Source organism: Acanthopagrus latus, chromosome 11, assembly GCF_904848185.1.
Source record: "Acanthopagrus latus isolate v.2019 chromosome 11, fAcaLat1.1, whole genome shotgun sequence".
NCBI classification, from domain to species: domain Eukaryota; kingdom Metazoa; phylum Chordata; class Actinopteri; order Spariformes; family Sparidae; genus Acanthopagrus; species Acanthopagrus latus.
The window spans coordinates 30041421-30056880 of NC_051049.1; the positions used below are offsets into that span (position 1 = coordinate 30041421).

Below are 15460 nucleotides of genomic sequence, written 5' to 3' on the forward strand. Positions count from 1 at the left end.
CTTATAAGTACTAACCACTTAATAGTAAACATACACATGTAAAGTATATCATGGTAGTCTTGGGTTCCAATGATATCTACAACTCTCATTTTTCTTCCTGTGATGGAACAAGTAGAACACGTACTACTTAAAGGCAAAACACCTTCATGATGTTTGGTTCAGTAATGAATGTTTTATGAGTCTGTAGCCTGGGCGATATGGCTGAAAAATACCTTTTTAATCTTGGTATTGGTCAGTATGGATAATTATTGATGATTTTTAATTACATTATATATTGCTTATCAGACCACAAGAAAAGCAGACACTACCACAGCGACAGTGTGATGTAACAGTTTTACTGGCTAGTCTGCACTATGGTGGAATCCAGATTAATTTAAGAACTATTTGACTGGATCACCAGGTGTTGGTGCAACCAAACTACACACCTGTTGAAATGATGAGCTGTTTGTGTGTCACTTGGGGAGACAAAACAACCTCTCCATAATCAAATGGCACAGTACACCAGGGCAAACTCCTCAGGTCAAGACTCTGCTGTCCACTTACATATGAAGAAGAACAATCATTATTTTAAGGACGACAAAGTAAACATCTTGGCCAGAAAAGACAGATGGCTTGAAAGAGGAGTAAAAGAATCGACCATCTTTGAGCAGAGGAGGTAGACTACGACATCACTTATCACCCACCTACAATGCAGTACTCAGTTCCCTCCTGTGGCTTCAAGATGGCGCCGTGCTAGTTGCAGCCTATCGTAGCAGCTCCCAGTACTACACCACCCCTCACCTCCCTTCTGTCACCAACCACAGACCCTGCCACACCCTCCACACCCCACCCCAGCTAGGTGAGGAGCGAGCTGAAGAGGCTCAAGCAGAGGAAAGCTGCTGGACAGTGACCGCATCAGCCCTTGCGTGCTGAAGGCCTGTGCCAGCAAGCTCTGTGGAGTTCTCCAGCACCTCTTTAACCTGAGCCTCCACCTTCAGAGAGTGCCAGTGCTTTGGAAAGCATCCTTTCTTGTTCCAGTGCCCAAAAAAGGACATCCTCTAGCACTGGATGACTACAGGCTGATTGTACTGACCCCTCACATCATGAAGGTCATGGAGAGATGCAGAAATTTTGAGGATGAGTACAGGATCCTGGTCAGCAATTTTGTTAAGTGGTATTGGGAGTGCCACCTGCAGCTGAACGAGGCGAAGACAAAAGAGATGGTGGTGGACTTCAGGAGGAACAAGCCCCTATCCTCTCCAGTCTGCATTGGTGGGACAGATGTTGCCATTGTGGACTCATACAAATGGGAGGGTCTGTTGTTGGCTCTGAGCTGACAGTGCCTGTCACCTTCTCTACAAATCTTTGGACAAGCTTAAGAGCGGCTTCAGCAACAAACTCATTCAACCCCACTCTCTGATGGAACAGCACAGGAAATAATTCCCTCCTGGTGCCATCAGACTTCATAACACTCACTCCAAAACACACAAATACTTTTGTCTTCAAGAAACTGAAACAAGTCCTGTTGCCTACAATAAAGCTTAGAATTACTATCACCTGGATGACTGAGAACCTTCATCAACATATCGAACTATTTTGTTTTGGAATCGATAATGCGTCCATTGCCAAATCTGCTGGGTTAAGAATATACAAAATTCTAACATTTGGGTAAAGGTCACTTTGCCATTTTCACATCAGTTGAGTGCTTTTGATAGCCATTCATAGGCCACTGTTAATCCTCTTGAATTTTAACCACTCCTCTTGACAGAATCAGTGAAGTTCAACTAAATTTGTAAGCCTACTGGCAGAGACTTCTTCTTGAACTTGTTGATGGGGTTGAAGTAAGGACACTGGGAAGGCCATTCAACAACTTTTCTAATTAATTGCTTGGTTTTTGGTTGACACATGACCAGTTTTCTCTCAACAGCAGGTGAAGGTTTGTGTTTACCTCTGATCACTTTATACTTACAAACAAGCTGTTTGCACAGTTGATCCTGGGACCTGTAACTGCTTTGAAATGACTCAAAGTGACTTTCCTGACCTGTTCTCAGTTCTGAGCTCTTTAGAGTCTAATGAGTATTTCAAATAAGCTCTATGAGGCCATTCTACAGCAAATTTGAGGGACACAACTTTCCAAAACCAGCAAAATTGATCATTTGAGTTGCTGCATGTATATTTTTGACCTGGTTGATTTGATCACATTTCCAGAAGAACCATAACAAATTAATTTTTGAACCACACTTCATCACAGAAAAATGAGTTGTAGAAATCATTGGAACTCAAGACTGCCATTATACCTGTTCTTTGAAAGTCTATGTTAAATATTGACCATGACTGTAAATATGCCTATCCGCTTTTTTTAATCATGATCCATGCATTATTTTCTGAGATATTTAAAGGGAGTATGCATCCTACCCTGCAGTGTGAAAGCAACATAATACAACATTTTTACATTTTAAAGTTTCAAAAATATTTTGATTGTACAGTGTCTTGCAATAGGGTGAATGGTGTCTTTGTTATAGCGAATCTGCCCGCATCACTCGTTTCTGCACTATGTAACTTAAGTGAGAGGGTAGGCTCACATACATACATGTTTATTTCAAGGTACAAGTTTTCAACACATAACATTGTTATGATTTGATGACTTTTGTTTGCAATAAGCACCTACATTGCGCCTGACTAATTGTCACAGACCTGGGATTTGTATTTACGGCAGTGGTGTTGCACTGAGAAACTGTTTGGGGTGCCATATTACATAAAAAGTCAATGTTTACATAATGTAAACATCTGTGACCTGTGTCAATAGTTAATGAGGTCTGTTAAGGGCCAAGGCCCATTGTTCATCACAGTTTAATGGAAATCCATTAGTAGTAGTTTTCCAGTAGTTTTTGTATAATCCTGCTGACAATCCAACAAAAATGGGTTAAAACATAACCTCCTTGGAAGAGGTAATAGCAATGTTTCACAGTATTATAAACCACTGTGCAGTGTTCTAGCATCTGATACACTTTCAGACACGTGTCTGTCACTACAACTAGATTTTCTGTATCATATTCAATCAACTAAAAAAGTCTCATGTAAAGCAACAGCCCAGAACAGTTTTCTACTGCGTTACAGTTTTTCTGGTCTCAACCCCTGATCCCCCTAAAATTCCAAAAGTGAACTATCATTGAAAGCCCCCAAAACTTACTCAGCACAGTGAATGCTTTCTTGGACCAGTAGTTAACTGTGCCTTCTCTAAAAAAATATTTTTGATTTGTTTTCCTAGTCCAAATGTTATATTTTACACACCTTTTTTTTTTCCTCATCACCTAATCAGAATATTCCGTGGTGATCTGGATTTGGTCTGAATTTTAAATGGTAACACCACCAATTTTCCACATTACAAGTCTTGGGTAGTACTGCTGCATAAGTGAAAAAAGTAATAAAAAGCCTTTTGTGGTTGAGGAAGCTGTAAGTAATCAGATAAATTCCCTCCTCAAATTCCCTACTCACTCAGTGGCTAAGTTGCATTGTTAATAATGTAGGTGGTCTCTGTTCTAGCATTGCACTCCTATAACACTGTTGGACTGGATTATGGACAGTTATAACAAATGATCAAAAACTGGTACAGCAGAAATAGAAATATCACCTTTTTTATTCCTTGAATTTAATTAATTAAACTATAATGCAGCTTCACCAATTAGTGACATTGGTTGAGGGAATTTATCTGATTACCTGCAGCTTCCTCTGCAGTCACAAAAAGCTTTGTACTACGTTCACATATGCACTAGTACTCCCCAAGACATGTAATCACACTTAAATATGGAAAATTGGTGGAGTTACCCTTCAAGTCATAACAAAGAAGGGAATGGAAATAGTGACTTTTAAATTCAAATGGGAATGCTCTCATGGTAAGCAAAATAATAGAATGTAAGAAGAACAGTTTACAGTGTAATTTTAGTAAAAGTGTAATGTAGTGGAAACTGAAACGTAGTGGAAACTGAGATGGAAGACAAAAGATCACAGGATGTGAAAAGACTTTAATAAACTTGTATGGGCAGCATGTTGCTAACACCTGTGTTATCCTTCTGTGTCGTATAGATAAACAAAACAGCCCAAGCATGTTCTGTGTCAAGTTTTCAACATGCTCTCCTTGCTGTGTTCTGATTCTGTGTTTCTCTGTCCATACTAGCAGCTGTCTAACATGACTGTGTTAGTTTTGCTAATGTCTGCTTACATCAGTTTGTGCAGAACTGTATGCTTCACTGTCCATGCCACCTTGCTGTTTGTACCATCTCTGTTTGCCTACAGAGGACAGTTCAGATGAGGAAAACACCCCAGTGCTATATAGGTTCACACGTAAGTTCGCCATTCGGATTAACACGTTGATGCTTATTGAATGTTTTTTATTTCTTTCTATTTTTATTTTCGATTGAAATATAGTATCGTATATATACAATTTTCACTTTAAAGAAGAACCAATGATTCGTTCACCACAGGGACAGATTGCTTCACCCAGGACGGTTAGAACTAGTTCTTCTGGAGAACTTCAACACTCACATAGCCAGTGTCGAGGAAACCTGGACACTGGATTAGGAGGAACCAGTTACATATACATGTAAATGCCGCATTGACTGCTCAGGCTCCTTGCTGCAGTATGTAAATGCCACCACCGTTTTGGACAGGGCCAGACTTGCCTATAAACAGATAAAAGTAAATAGAGGGCTGGTATTTTCATGGAAATATAGCATAATAATCTTTACATTTTCAACTAATTTTAATGAAGTTTTTTTTTATTCCAGAGTTTATTATGAAGCTACGTGGAATACAAAAAGTGTTGTCTCCATTTACTGTACTGTATTAACAGTATGAAAAATTATGTTGGCATAAGGAATTGTTTAAACCCACAACTGTCAGCATGGATTTGGCTTATTATCCTATATAGTTTAATTTACATTAAATGTGCAGAAAGTTTACATCCTGATTTTAACATCATTAACATTGAATCATGCTTTAATTGTTGTTTTCTTTTGCTTCAAGTCATAACAAAGTTCATGCAAAATTCAAGATACTGCTTTCGTAACAACTAATAACAGCCCATCATTGAGAAAAATAAAGAAAAAAATTATAGTATTATAATAATATTATTTTATTATTTAATTACTATATATTATGGCATCTATTATTTAATATGATAGGATATGGTGTTGGTGTGGTTGGTATGGTGTCTCTGGAGAATCTAGCAGCAATTTTTGCCTAATAGTCGAGATAATGAACAACTGGAAATCATTTTTTTTTTCCTAGGTAGATCACAGATAGGTCATATTGGCAGCTTGGGGGCACAGTGGATAGCACTGTTGCCCCACAGCATGAAGGACCTGGGTTGGAGACCAGGCAAGACCCTCCTTAGTTTGCATGTTCTCCCCATTCTCTCCGGGTACTCCGGCTTCCTCCCCCCAATCCAAAATCATGTGAGTGTTAGGTTAGTCAGTTATTCTCAGTTGTCCATAGGTGAGACTGTGTGTATGAATGGTTGTTTATCCCTGTCAGCGCTATGAAGAACTGGTGACTTATCCAGGGTGTACCCCGCCTTCACCTAGTGTCAGCTATGTATGCTCCAGCACCCCTGTGAGCCTGAAAAGGATAAGTGGTTGCAGATCATGGATGGTCATATACCCTTGAATTGCCTGGAATAGGACCAGAGATGCCACATTAAAGCAACGGCGCAGTGGCGGTTCGCCAATTCTCTGTTGGTTGTTCACACAGAGCCAAGCACTGCTGGAGTAAAGACAAACCCCAGTGAATTCACACAGAAAGCTGGCGCTGCAGCTCCTAAAGAGGCGTGACAGTACACATCATGATGATATCTGTAGTGATTGAGATCGTGACCCACCAAACATCCTGGAAAGTGAAAGAGTTAAGTTTTTCGCTAAATTACATCATTACATAATCGCCATCATTAAGCTGGACGCTGTCTGACAGTGTCACTCGCATTTTCTAGCTGGAAATACAGTCATTATTTTGAGTTAATGAATTAATAAAATGAATTTAAAAAAGCACAGCCCGGTAGGCCCGGCCTGAGGATAGTGGTGGGAAATATCGACCTGACCCAGCGCGCGGGCCAGGTCCTGTCGGGTCGGGCTTGGGCAGAGAATCTAAACTCTAGCGGGAGGACAGACAGGAAAATGGATGCTGCACCTACAACTTTTTTCCTCATATAAGTTACCAAAGACAGTTACAAAGTTTCAAAGTAATAGTGCGTTTGATCCAGAAAAAACCCAGCTCACCATGTACTTATATATGTTTACAGGCGAGTCTTGCCCCAATCCATTATGGTTGTTACATTGATGTATGATCGTTTGGCAGTGCCAGTGAGGTAACTGGTAAAATGAATATACAATAGGGAGGAACAAGCCTGCCTGATCTGAACCAGAGTGGACTCCTCAGGTGGACTTCTGTGCTAGTCATTGATTCACCATAGCAAACTCCATAAGCATAAGTTTGTGGTCTGATGATCTGCTTCGTGGTCGTACCATCAGATCTGCGGCTATATGTCTGGCACACTCGGAGAGAGTGGAAGAGAGGAATGGACCTGTCAACTGATCACCACGTGGTGGTGAGTTGGATCATATGGTGGTTAGGCTGCCAGACAGACCTGGTAAAGCCAAATAGAGGTCTGGGAAGTTTGGGACATGAAATCAAGTGGGCCACGTTTAAAACTTTTCTTGCAGAGGTGGCTGTCAGGGGCTGCGATCAGAAGATCATTGGTACCTGTCGTGACAGCAACCCAAGAAGGAAGAAGGAGATCTAATGGGCTTGGTTGGCTTGTGGGTTCTTCTGAAGTAGTAGACAGGTGCCTGGGGCCAAAAGGCTTTAAGCTTAGGCTGCAACTGAAGCAAAAACCTGGGTGTGGGAGGAGCTCAGGGATGCAATGGAGAAGGTCTTACATGGAAGTTTGAGATTCAGTCTTCATGTGTTTTATGGACTTTGTGATTGACCATGGAGTACTGTGGAAGGTACTGCAGGAGTATCTGGTATCTGGGCTGTTGCTACTAGCTATTCCACTACTATATATCCAACGTGAGCACTGTGTCTGTATAGTCAACACAAAGTCACTGTTGGTTGTTGGACTCTGCCAGGGCTGCCCCTTGTCCACAATACTGATTGTGATATTCATGGTTAGGGTCTTACCTCATCACAGTCCAGGGCCATGGTTCTTTGCCGGAAAATGGTTGGGGGTGGGGGGTGAGCTCCTGCCCCAAGAAAATGAGTTTCAGTATCCCGGGAATTCTGATATGAAAGTGGAACCTGAGATGGACAGGAGGTTTGGTGCAGTGTCAGCAGCACTGTGGGCACTGCACCAGACCGTCATGGTGAAGAGGGAGCTGAGCCGGAAAGCAAAGCTTTTGATCTAACAGTCCATCTAATCCATGCTGGTTGTGACCAAACATATAAGATTGCCAATACAAGAGCCCAAAAAGAGCCTCCCTCAGTAGGGGGACAGGGCTCAGCCCTAGAAATAGGGATGGATAAGTCATATAACTAAAATGAACTGAAGGGTTACAAAGCCAAGAGAATGCTCTGTAGTCCTCTGTTGACTCTGTTTTACCATCATCATATTAATGTTATTAATCTTGAAAGCCACAAATAGGTACGTTGCCTCATCGTCATGCATCCTGCAAACATCTGGGTTTTTAAAAAGAAAGAGTATTCAAAATGTTGTTTGTTTTTTTTCCTACTCACATTCAACACAAAGGCATGAGTTAGCCAGATCAAGATCTTTACCACAGGAGGTGGGAATACATCCTGATGGTGGTGGTATGGGTTGTCAACAGGTGCCACCAGAAACAGCATAAAAGGAAAGTTCCCAGTACTTGCTTTAATAGCTATATATACACAGCTTGTGTTCAAAAAGGCAGGTAGCATTCAAACCTAAAGGCAGTTCCAATTGCTTTACTTTTATCCCAAAGTATAAAACTGCAAAATTGGGCTTTATTTTAGCACAGAGCACAATCATTTATGTAAATGTGCCAGTTTAGTCATCCTGGTATTCTTTATTCAACTGCAGTCCCTTGGCAGGTATAATGACAGCTATAAAGCACACATAAAATACATTCACATGGAACAACAATACCATGTATTAACCTCTTTGCACCTACCTTTGTTGGTAATTTTTGCCTAATTAGCATACCGAAATGGAAAAGCGTATAACACAACAACTACAAGTCCCAGGTGGATGTATGATACTTCACTTGAAAGCTGAGAACCTCTAGTTTCTGAAAATGTGCTTACCTAGCATGTACCATACACACAACCTAAATGACATCAGTTCAAACATGGCTCTAAAACATTTTTGAATAACAATAACTCAGATGTGCTTTAGGTAAGGCATATGGCAATATACCACATACCTTCTACATCTTGTCAACTACACCTGGATGAAATTTCAGACTTCTAGGCCTAACCTTATGGGAGTTATGGACTTTTTAGTTTGTGGTGTCACTGGCGTCCACAAACCTCTCCAAAACGTCTCCAAATGGCCAAATTGTGCCAAATGCTTTTTCTCACTTCTGTGACACTGGCAGACCCGGCTGCAGAAAAACATTTAAGGGGGGGCATTACATTTTTTCAGTGGGGCAAACATTTGCTTCACGGTGAACAATATGGCTCTGTGACCACTCTTACAGTGTGGAGAATAATTTTCCTCTTACTAAAAAGGAACAGTTCATCAGAAAATCAAAAAAAACAAACAAACAAAATAGTGTGGTGCTGTGTCCATTTATTCAACAAAGCAAGATAGCACCATACAGCAGCTTCACTGCAAACAGAAGCACTGATGTCAACCTGAACACTGAAGTAAACATTCATGCTGGGAGAGGTAGCTACTGCAGCTAGGGAGCACAAGGAGCAGCACAAAGCAATGTAACCCTTCTGCCTACAAGTAACCTACTGTAAGTTTGTGTGTGTGTGTGTGTGTGTTAGTAGAGTGGCAGGCGGCGTCTGTGGATTGTGTGAAACCTTCTTAAGACCATGTCCTTCCACTCATCCCGGAATTTTCGGGTCAAGTCCTTCTCAAATGCCAAGTGGATGAGGTTGGCCTTCCTTTGATGAAGCATGCTCTGGCGATGCTCTGTGAAGACGTTCTTAAGAGTGGAAAATGAATTTTCACAGGATGCAGTGCTTGCTCCGAATGTCAGGCCATGTTTGAACGCTGTCAAGACGGTAGGCATTGCTTCCAGGGGTCTGTGGAACTGTTTCAAGATCTGTGAGGATAGAGAAATAAGGTTGAAATCAATATCATTACAACCATAATGATTCCCTAGATAACAATATAAATGCAACATCATGTTGAACAATGGTAACACTTTGCAATAAAATTACAGTAGTTTGAACAATCAAATAAATTGTCATCTCATTGAACCAAATCATGTTACTGTAGGTTACTGTAGGTGTGATGTGTGATATGTTTCACTGCTTGATGATGCCCTGATGCTGAAAAATATCAGTTTGTTTTTAAGGGTCACCAAATGACCATGCCATGACAATATAGGCTATTTAATAATTCTAAAAGGAGCCTTGTAGCTTTTTAAAGTACAATAAAAACAATGATGAACTAGTCTTAATCACCTGTTTCATTGTCCACTTTTTCCCATCCGGTGGAGAAGACTCTTCCATCTGTGCCCTGAGGAAGTTGCAGGCCACCTCAAACTCAGAGTCCAGAGCAGGTGTCTTGGTGAGGTCAAGTAAAGGTTTTACCTTGCTCACATCCAAGAATGTGCCTTAGACAGGATCCAGGGCCTTGAGTGCCTCCATCAGTTGACAGTTATTTTTCCCAAAGCGATCCTTCATTTCCCCACACACAGAGTCAATGCAGCTGTAAAAAATCCTGCGTAGCTCTGTTTCTTCATTTGTATCTACATGTGTGCTGATGTCTTCAACAACATAGTCAGCAAAGGCAGTGTTTTGAGACCGCTTTCTTTTTGATGGCCTTTTTGTGACGCTGTCACAATGCGCTAGGATTGCCTGGAATTCAGTCTCAGTGCGGATATTCTCAAGACAGGTGCATGCACTGCAGACAAGCTGCAAGCCTACAAGAAAATAAAAAAAAACCTTATTGTTACTGTACAGAATATAACAACTTAAAATGCAGCATTGCATGAAAAGACACAGGAAAATTAAACAAAACAAACAAATCCAGCTATAAGTTCTAAAATATTGTGTAACATACATATCAAAACAATTGTTTCTGTGGGGATGCCCACAACAATTTAAAGTGAATATTTTTTTTTGAAGATACTATAAGTTATCGTTAACAAAATTAATTTTAAAGATTATTTAAAGTTGATTAAATTTTAAGATAGTTCATTGCAAATCCTTTTAAAGTGGGTTAATGAGTTTACTGCTTCTACTGAACCAGAAATAGAGCTGAAGCTATGTGTTTTATTCTTACTCTTTTTTGTTATTTTCGCTCATCTCTTTTTATCACGTTTTATGTTAATTGTGAAGCACCTAGTTCATGTAACTCTTTGTTGTAAGCTACATTTCTTGCATGGAAGGATCTATACACCAAGTTTATTATTATATTATTATTATTATTATTATTTTGAAGTAGGTATACATTTTTCACCATCTACATTAATAATTTCACCTGTAAGCAGATCCATGTCTTCGGACTGCAACATCTTGTTTGGGGGATCAAGATATGCAAGGATCTTATGCACCATCTCAGCAATGAACTTAAAGCTGGGTTCAGACATGCTCTGCAACAATCCTGTTGCTTCAATGCGCAGATCTACTCCAAATGCCCGGTTGCAGGTAATCTCTCTGAGCAGTGTGGATAGGTCATCAAATGATTTCAGAATGACTGAGACTGTAGAATAGAGAAAATATATCTTAATATCTTCAGGTGGGGAGTCATTCACACAATACAGCATCATCATTATCAGATTAATCAGTCCAAATGAACATACCTGTAGCAAAATGTCCAGTCCAGCGTTGGTCCAATAGACGCTTGAGTGTCTCTCCTTTGTAGAGAATGGCAACAGTTGGTTTTCTGCAGAACTTGTACAGCATGTTACACACACTGAAGAAGTCCGTCACGGCCTTTTCAACTGCCAGGGCATGGATGACCACCAAATGCAGCTGATGATTATAGCAGTGGACATATGGTATCTCTCTGTCCAGTTTTTGCTGCAGCAATTTCTGTACCCCCCCATGTTTGCCCGACATGAGCGAGGCCCCATCATACACCTGACTGATGATTTTCTCAGGGCTCAGGCCAGCTGTGGTCAATTCTCCTAGGATGGTGTCAGTCAATGTAACTGCATCTCCCTGGTCAGCAGTGGCTATTGTTAGGAGGCGCTCTGTTGGTTCGCACAGTTTGTTCAAAAAGCGGAGAACTATGGATATATTCTCTGTCCCTGTTGGGTCTCTGGTTCCGTCTACTTTCAACGTGTAGAATGATTCGCCAACTTCTTTTACAATGTGCTCTCTTACTAAAGCACTCATCACATCTATTAAGTTATTTTGAATGTCGTGACTTGTGTATGTTGCATTGCCAGGAATAGTTTTTGCTATCCTTGCTAATTCAGCATCTTTCCTTAGTGCAAACTCAAATAGAGACAAAAATAGCCCACATCCATTTTCATTCATAGCACTGTATCTGTCATGGTCACCTCTAAAGGGCAGTTGGTTCACAGCAAGGAACTCCACAACATCAATAATTGCAGACAGATAATATCTGTTGCGCTGCAGTTGATCAATGTTAATTAGTGTTGAGATTTCCTTACTTGTGTGAATGCGTCTTTGCTTGTCCCTCCACATGGCCTCACAAGTCAGGTGCTCTTTGGATGCAGCATGCTTGTTTAGTCCTTTTCCGTTTTCCATTGCATGCTTCCAGTCGTGGAAGCCAATTACACTGAAGGTTTGATCATGTCTGGGTCCCTGAAACATTCTGCATCGGTAGCAGAATGCAGCATCTGCTTGAACTGAGTACTCCAGCCAGGGAAAGCTTCCAAACCAGGAACTGCAAAATGACCTTTTTTTCCCTGAGAAATGGCGTGAAGGAAAGCTCTGCATGAGTGGTCTTTGGGGCTCTTCTGTGCCAAGGTCAGTAGGCTGCAATGGCCTGTTGCTCCTCGCGTTACTGTGAACCTCTGTGTTGTTGTTGTTGTTGTTGTCGACGTCGTCACTCACGTTTCTTCCGTGCAGGTGAGTTACACTGCTCGGTGCTGCTCCTTGTGCTCCCTAGCTGCTGTAGCTACCTCTCCTAGCATGAATGTTTACTCCAGTGTTACTGTTGTTGACTTCAGTGCTTCTGTTTCCAGTAGAAGTGAATGGCGCTGCCGCTGCATCCTGCTCGCTCCCGACATTATTTATTGCCCGCGTATTTTTTTTGAAAAAACTACGGATATCCATGAGACACCACAGTTAGAGCGAAGCGACTGCGACCCATGAACCATGAACGTCACGCGCGTATCCACTCATGACCCGCCCCCACCACCTGTAAATGGCCAGCCCGTTGCCTTCATTGGTTGGTTGGATTGATTGAATTGTATGATCGACAAACCGAGATAGGAATAATAGAAAGTTGGCCACGCCGATGTAAAAAAAAAAAAAACAAAACCCAAAAATAAACAGCTTCCAGCCCAGGGCGGGCACGGCCGACTCTGTGGGCGGGCACTGCCCGCCAATGCCCGCCCATGACGCCGGGCCTGGACACTGGAAACATTACTGAAGCATTTTGGTGACTGTAAAGCCTTCCTCCATGATTCAAAACATAATTTTTTCACACATTCATTTGATGGGTGGTCGGAGGGGTTTCCACACACTTCTAGGTGGCCATATTGAGATATTGTCATGCGACAAGACACTACAGAATAGTAACCATTATACAAAAATGACATACTGAAGTGAATTTCAAACAAGGATTTTATTATCTTTCAATATACTAATACTGTACGTGCGCAGCGGGGGAGGTAGCACTGGTGGATGCAGAGGAGGATCGTTGGCACTTCTGATGACCGCCTTCAGCAGGAGAGGGGGTTGGGCGTCTGACTGTCTCACTTTCAGGCTCCCAATCCACGTCACTGTCTTCACACTGTGACCTACAAAACACAATGCAATGCACCAATGTTACCAAATATAATGAAAAAATATATAAATGCAATTCAATAGGGTGCTATTTACATAGGAAATAAATAAACACAGATATATGATATTACATATTACACAAAAACATCAGGAAAAGTAACCGTACATAAACAGAATAACTGAATTGGGGGAATACTCCCAGTGTCCGGTCAGTGAAAAAGATCTAGTTCTATTTGTTTACAAGCTTGATAAAAAAAAAAAAAAATCTAAATAAAAAGGAATTAGAGGCTCAAAGAGAATTACATCATAGAACAGAATTACAAGGATTACATAGCTTTGGTTGAGTAGTTGAGGCTAGCTAGGCTAATTAGCCCCTGGGGCCCTAACCATTTAGCGTCATTTATGAAATGCTAATGTATACTGTACTGTTCACTGTAAGCATAAGAACCCCTTCCCACTAACTTTCATTCAAATCTCACTCATGGCTAAATAAATAAATCAAACATCATCAAAGATAACGGTACTCACCGATCTAAGATGTCGTCGAGGCCCTGAGCAAACATCTCCTCTCTCTCAGAGCCCTACTCACTGTCTACAGTTTCATCAGATGATGCCATGATCCATTCCAGGTCTTCTTCTCGGACATATTTAGTGTTTTTTGTGGATTTCACCATTGTAAACTGTGCCGTCAAAAAATTTTTAAATGTCCGGTGCGAGTGTGTCTGCTGCGTAAAGTTAGCCCGCTAGCTGCCAGACGCAGCGATATTACTCGGCTTGTACAAAACGGACCTGGGCACGCCTACCATCGTTGGAAAGGTAAAATAATTGGCTAGAAGCCTGAGTGATTGACATGTTGATAGCCAAAACGCTATCCCTGTACTAAGGTGGCAAAAAACAGTAGACAAAGCCGATTGGCCCTTTAAACAAGGAGCGCTTGTACTTCACGGGCTGTGCTGGGGTGAAAACTGAACAGAGAAAGATGGGGACACTTTTATTTTGTAGCCAGCAAAGTGATGAAAACAAGCACACTCAACAACACACTACAGGAACTAGAGAAAATAAAGATACGGCCGGCGAAGTCTGGATTTTATTTGACAAACAAAGTTGGTAGACGGTAAACAAATGGACTTTACAGGACGATATTCACAACCTGGAATAATTTTATGAAAAACCATTGTGATGCTTTTGATCAGTGGATTCTTACGGACAACTGGAATATAAATAATTGAGGATCGGACACATATTACGGCTTTATGGCCGCGTCAAAGGTAGGGAGTCGCCGTGCGTTTCTTGTATCTCACGTTTACCATGCTGGTAAATATCAATTATTTATGGTTTAGTGCTCATGATTTCTGCAAAATCAACTGGATGAATGAATTGCTGAGATTCTACCCTTTCCAACGATGTATAGTATGTCCGTAATGTTGAAAGTTGAAGCGAGTTACGTCACTGCGCAGTGTAGAAAACAGTCAGTTATCTGAAATCGCCCGCCGGTGGGCGGGTGGGTGCGTAATGCACATATAAAACACTTAAAAACAAGGACAACAGTACATTATACATAAAAACACCATTATACAATCATAGTGGACTGTGTTTTTCGAATGAGGTGTCTTACACAGTGAAAAGGATTAGCTGATGGTGTCATGTCAGCTAGAGTCAAAATCTCCCTGTAAAAATGTAATTCATATTATAGCACTAATTTAAGCTTATTAACCAAGATATGATTCAGAATGTGCAAATTTGGTCAAAACTTAAAAAAAAAACCAAAAAAAAAACCATCAAGATGTACACAGTAGACTATTGCTTACACAGTAAGTAGGTTGAAGTTGTGTGTGTCACACATATACTGTACATTCAGTCCTGATTATCATGTATGATATTCATGTGCGTAAATATATAATATACCAAAATATATACCACATATACGTATATATTTATTTTATTATGCATACAGACCATCTTTGTAATTAACATGTCCTTCAGGATATGTAAAGATTTATTGTCTCTCTTTCTCAGGTTTTATCAGAAGTTGTAATTTTTGGCATTTATAACTTCTGATACTCACAAAATTAAGCCAGCCTCTAAAAAAATTGCTGGGATCTATGCCAGTATACAAATCCAGCAACAGCAAAATCTAACATGTTTTTGTGGAATGCAAAAAATACACACTTCTGTCACTCCATGTCTTTTCCCTCCCACTGATGACTTTTTCTCCTAGAAATACCTGGAATTTGCAGACACCGATAATACTTAAGGCTTTAACCTTTTTTTTTTTTTTTTTATAAACAACCTCGGAAACCTCTGGAATGCTTGGAATTCTGGGTGTTAAAGTATGTCCTCTGGGCTTTTAGAGACCCACTGAGCAGTTCCTCAGTAAATATAAAAATTAGAAATGAAAAATGTTATG

At 40.7% G+C, this 15460-nt stretch overlaps 2 protein-coding genes across 12 annotated transcripts in view; one reads left to right on the forward strand and one right to left on the reverse strand.

Moving 5' to 3' along the window:
* The window catches only part of szt2 (SZT2 subunit of KICSTOR complex), a 175207-nt gene that overhangs the window by 101309 nt on the left and 58438 nt on the right, over window positions 1-15460 (forward strand). For 9 of the 11 annotated variants that reach the window (XR_005077613.1, XR_005077614.1, XR_005077616.1 and 6 more), the window contains exon 57: window positions 4273-4320. The exons of 1 other annotated variant lie outside the window; for it this stretch is intronic. Coding sequence is in view for 6 of the 10 variants with exons in the window: in XM_037113705.1 (XP_036969600.1) it covers window positions 4273-4320 (48 nt within the window). In the remaining 4 variants the exon portion in view is untranslated. The remainder of the gene's footprint in view (window positions 1-4272; window positions 4321-15460) is intronic. One more of the 11 variants, XM_037113706.1, reaches the window with a different exon arrangement.
* Window positions 9743-12791, reverse strand: LOC119028134 (zinc finger MYM-type protein 1-like). Its single transcript, XM_037113712.1, has 2 exons — window positions 10610-12791; window positions 9743-10049 (listed from the first exon to the last, which is right to left on the reverse strand). Exon 1 carries the CDS (start codon window positions 12037-12039, stop codon window positions 10909-10911), a length of 1131 nt encoding a protein of 376 aa, XP_036969607.1. The 5' UTR covers window positions 12040-12791; the 3' UTR covers window positions 9743-10049; window positions 10610-10908.

Coding starts and splice junctions, on each gene's coding strand:
- LOC119028134 (XM_037113712.1), bottom strand. CDS start 12,039: ATGCAGAGCTTTCCTTCACGCCATTTCTCAGGGAAAAAAAGGTCATTT.